Source organism: Sphaerodactylus townsendi, linkage group LG16 (genome assembly GCF_021028975.2).
Source record: "Sphaerodactylus townsendi isolate TG3544 linkage group LG16, MPM_Stown_v2.3, whole genome shotgun sequence".
Classification (NCBI taxonomy): domain Eukaryota; kingdom Metazoa; phylum Chordata; class Lepidosauria; order Squamata; family Sphaerodactylidae; genus Sphaerodactylus; species Sphaerodactylus townsendi.
Genome location: NC_059440.1, coordinates 25,552,389 through 25,557,001, shown reverse-complemented (window position 1 = coordinate 25,557,001; position 4,613 = coordinate 25,552,389). Strand labels below are relative to the sequence as shown.

Genomic DNA, 4,613 nt, shown 5'->3' with positions numbered 1-4,613 from the left:
GATTTGTATAATCACTCGTTTTGGGCGCATTGGAGCCAAACCAATGAAGCCAGGGGTACACCTTGCCTTGCCACACACTCTGACCTAAGGTTGTTGATTCTGACCGGTCACAACACAAACCTGGGACTTTTACGAGCTATCCCCCCTCCCAGATGTGGTGAGCGATGGTGTCTGAATCTGGTTTCTGTGGCATGACTGTGTGTTAGACAGATCCAATGTTCTTCGCTCCTGGACCACACTCAAAATTGTCCAAGTTATATAAAGCTTTGGATGATAGCAAGTATTCCACATACATTCTCTCATGTAACACTCTGGCCCCTTCTGCACATGCAGAATAATGAACTTTCAATCCACTTTCAATGCACTTTGCAGCTGGATTTTACTGTGAGGAATAGCAAAATCCACTTGCAAACAATTATGAAAGTGGATTGGAAGTGTATTATTCTGCATGTATGAAAGGGGCCAGTCTGTGAGGCAGCCAATCTCTGGATTGCAGAGGAGGGGACTTTGGGAAGAAATTAGCTTCTGGGGGGCTGAGGTGATATTGCAACTGTGGCCTTCTCTAGCTCCTATAGCACCCCAGACCTCATCTCTGGCTTGCATCTATCTTGAACTTGTGGTCCTTTCAAGTTAAAGGTTATCTGAGATTCCTCCATCATAATGTGTAGGATTCCCCTCTGGCATTCCCAAGACCCATTTCAGGTCAAGGAAATGGCGCAGAATAGCAGGCTGATGCCTTCTTTTCCATGTGCGCAATTCAAATTGGACACCAAAAGCGCAGGAACTGAGGAGATCCTATAATTCATACCTGCTATACAGGCTGGGGGCCCCAGACTCAGAACTGTGTTCTCTCTAATGTCTGAGTCAGCCCTGCTAAAACCACAACAGCAATGGAGCCATTGGAGCCAGGGACTTCCTGTATCAATAATGTGCTTACACCAAGTTCTGGAAAGAAAAAATATGCATTCGTGGACAAAAATCAATGAAAATATTTTTTTATTGGCATTTCCGTCCGAGAAATCCAAATGATATTCAGCATCACATGTGATGAACGCATAGTAGCTCAATTTTTTTTTAAAAAACATCACCTCACATAGATCATATTCTATCTACATACCCTCAATTCTTTCTCCTTATTAAAGATACACAAGCAAACATCTCCTTTACAAAAGGCATCGACATCTCTCTCCAATGAGAGAAGCACACAGACAGGCGACATAACCCAACAGAAATGTCCCATACGGCATGTTCGTTATCATAATAACTTTCAAAAGTTTGTCTACAAACGTAGTACAGGATTCTCAGTCACACAGCTACTATTTGGGAAACAAAGGGATTCACTCAAAGGATTTTAAAAAAAAACAACCTAAAGCACTTTTAACACAAAACTATATGATCAAAAACAGCCTTTCTCTTAGAAGGACAACCTGAACAGAGAGCCGGATCACTTTAACCCTTTGGATCCCAACAGATGCTGCTGAGGACCTTCGATATTATCCTTCTTGGATACCACAGAGACATCTTTTTAGCAAGACTTTGCTGCAGGTGGTCATATTGGGTTTTGTGTCCCTCACGGGAGCAAAGACACTGGCTCTCTGTCAGTCACCCATAAGGGCAGACTTATCTACCCTGCATAACGCAGGCACAGTCCTTCATTATGAAGGGAAATTATGTTAGCAGGCTTTCTCTTTTCAGAAAAACAACCACACTCTCTGCCTCCCGCACCTCCTGGAAATCAAAATGTTTCCTACTTTTGAAAGAGGAATCATAAAACCAAAGATTCCTCTGGTATATATTTTTTTCTGGCAGACAGCTATTGGGAAAGTCCACCAGTGGTCTCTACCACGGTCTCCAGATGGTGACTGCGGCTGGTGGGTTCTTGCAGGCAGCGTGTTTCTTGGGGAGAGGATGCGGAGGCGCAGGCAGGCAGCATGCGGCTGAAGCAGGCGGGCAGGCGTGGTCGGTGATCACGTGGACTTTGCAGAAGTGCTTAATCAGCCGGGTCTGCGTTTCCCTCTTGGGTTCACAATAGGAAAGGAAGTTGAATGTTTCTCTCAAGCAACGCAGGTACCCGGTGTTGAAGTCAAGTTCTGGATTCTTCTGGGCGAAGACTACAGAGAAGAGAAAAAGGTACAAAAAGAAGGTCAGAGTTATAGTCACACACAAGTCAAATTGCAGAGATGTGAGAATGTTTATCATTTCATCAGATATCTTTCCTCTCCTCCCTCCACAGGCCAGCCTGTCTGTTCCCATATGTCTGCACATCAACACTATGAGGCTGAACTAGATGGACCCAAGAATACCCATTAAACTTCATGGCTGAGTAGGGACCTTCAAACAGATCTTTAAATTCTAGTTCATCACACTAATGAGCCTATTTCACAGACAGGGCAAGGCAAACTGAGGCCTGTCAATCCTTAATCCCTGATCTGTATTTGCTCAGGATTATCTCATCCTATATTTTCATGTGCACATAATGTACTAAAAGGTCAATCCAGGTGCACTAACCAGAACAGGAATTCTAAATCAGGAAAGGTCTCGCTCAGCCTGCATGTAAATAGCTTTAGGGGACTTTTTTTTTAAAGCTCCATATATCTGAGCTTGCAAATGCCTTCTCTGTCCTCACCTGGGCCCTGACTTTGCCGCTGCTGTTTCAAGTAACTGACGGCCACTTCCAAGATGTCAGCTTTCTCCAGCTTGGAGTTGGGTTGGTGCCTCTGGAATTCCTTCTCCAGCAAGACCTTCAGTTGTTCGATGCTGCTGTTAATCCGGTCGCGGCGCATCTTCTCCACGACTGGCTTTCTCAGCTGCCAAGGAGGAAGAATATACTGTCAGCGTGCGGAAGTGTCCCAGCTATGTTCAGAAAGAGCCTGCAATGCTAAGTTTCATGGTAGCCCAAATCCCTTTCTTCCATTTGCATATCTTCTGTTCTAACTTTTTGCAATAGCAAAATTTCCAGACGAGACTTCAAGGTCACGAACGTCTCACCCATGACATGTCAGTGACCAATCTCTTGTCTGTTCTCATGCCTGGAGGGTCACAGAATCCCCCATTCATACAACGACTCTCTTTTATCTCAAATACACACAACGCTTGTTCTGGCAAAAAAACTTCTTTTCTATCGTTTCTGGGACCTGTCATGTTAAGACCTGATTGATACATGCCTGTTGAGCTCTTGATTCCTCTAAATTCCTGGCAGAGGAACATGTGAACTCATGTCACTGGAAAGCCCCACATTGTACCACCAGCTCACCCCTGCCAGTCCTCAGGTAATGGACAAGCTTTTGCGAAACCGGGGTGCTTTCACACGCAGGCCCCTTCCGCACATGCAGGATAATGCACTTTCAATCCACTTTCACCATTGTTTGCAAGTGGGGTTTGCTCTTCCGCACAGCTGCAAAGTGCATTGAAAGTGGTTTGAAAGTGCATTATTCTGCATGCGTGGAAGGGGCCACAGTGAACAATGCACTTCCAATCCACTTCCAGTGCACATTGCGGCTGGATTTTATTTTATGAAGCAGTCATGCTGACTTGCAAACCATGCTAAAGTGCATTGGAAAGTACATTATCCTGAGTGTGATTGCATTTTTACACAGGTTGACAGATGCACATTACAACAGGACTCCACTGCACGAGATGGCAAAGCCTATTTGCCACCGATCACGAAAGGGCATCGAGAGCGGATTGAAAGTGCATTCCTCAGCACGTGTGACTGCCCAAGACGTGCATATCTGCTGATTCTTTGGAGCTCTGCCTTACCTTGTTCTTCTCTTTAGCCAGCAACCTCTCATCCTCCACGTGGACCATGCAGCTATTGCTGGGCGCCATCCTTAAGTCAGCTGGCTCGGCAGTTGGACAGAGCTGGATGTCAGCTGCTCTGAGCTTAACCCGAGTGCCACCCTTATGCTCCAAAGCTCTACAAGCCCCTGTATTTATATCTGCCAGCGGCTTAGCAGTTACGTGAGTTTCCAGCCTCTCGGTGTTTCCCACAGTCGTGCAGCCAATTGGGGCATGCGGTCAGATAATAGAGAAAGCATCCCTCTTTAGTGCACGCTACATTGACTGTCAATGCCCTGGAGTGAATAACCTTCTGCCTGTACCAAATGGTACAGCGCGCAAAGCTGCACAACTCGCCCATGGGAGGAATCTGGGAAAGGCTTGTCCCTCCAGATGCTTTGCTTGGGATCAATTGCATTCCAAAGCCGCAATCTTGGACTGCCGCTCACATTCAGAGATGATTGGGGGGGGTGGGGGTTGAGAAAGAAGGCACAAGGAAGAAAGGCAAGGGGGGGGGGTGGGGGGTGGAAAGGCGGGAAGGGAGATTCTAGCAGTACCCAAAAGGTTTGTTTTTGTGGGTCTTTGCTGCAGTCCCGCTAAAACAGATCACAGCCTCCAAGTGATCCAATTGAGAAGAAAAAGGTGGAATTGAATCCAAATGCAGCAAAATGCTGCAAATGGGTAACCGCCCCTTCCGCACATGCAGCATAATGCACTTTCAATCCACTTTCACATTTGTTTAAAAGTGGATTTTGCTATTCCGCACAGTAATATCCGGCTGCAAAGTGCATTGAAAGTGCATTATTTGGAAAAGGAAGCAATTTAATGGATACATT

At 45.9% G+C, this 4,613-nt stretch overlaps 1 protein-coding gene across 1 annotated transcript; it reads right to left on the bottom strand.

Moving 5' to 3' along the window:
• Nucleotides 1-979: 979 nt before the first annotated feature.
• LOC125445907 (transcription factor HES-5-like) lies at nucleotides 980-3,918 on the bottom strand. Its single transcript, XM_048519343.1, has 3 exons — nucleotides 3,760-3,918; nucleotides 2,627-2,807; nucleotides 980-2,111 (listed from the first exon to the last, which is right to left on the bottom strand). Exons 1-3 carry the CDS (start codon nucleotides 3,826-3,828, stop codon nucleotides 1,840-1,842), a joined length of 522 nt encoding a protein of 173 aa, XP_048375300.1. The 5' UTR covers nucleotides 3,829-3,918; the 3' UTR covers nucleotides 980-1,839.
• Nucleotides 3,919-4,613: the final 695 nt, after the last annotated feature.

Bases quoted from the DNA above. Each gene is read 5' to 3' on its own strand.
- LOC125445907 (XM_048519343.1), bottom strand. From the start codon at position 3,828: ATGGCGCCCAGCAATAGCTGCATGGTCCACGTGGAGGATGAGAGGTTG. The intron at 2,808-3,759 runs GTAAGGCAGAGC...CCTCCTTGGCAG, and splicing joins TGGCTAAAGAGAAGAACAAG to CTGAGAAAGCCAGTCGTGGA. The intron at 2,112-2,626 runs GTGAGGACAGAG...TCTTCTCTGTAG, and splicing joins GCGGCAAAGTCAGGGCCCAG to TCTTCGCCCAGAAGAATCCA.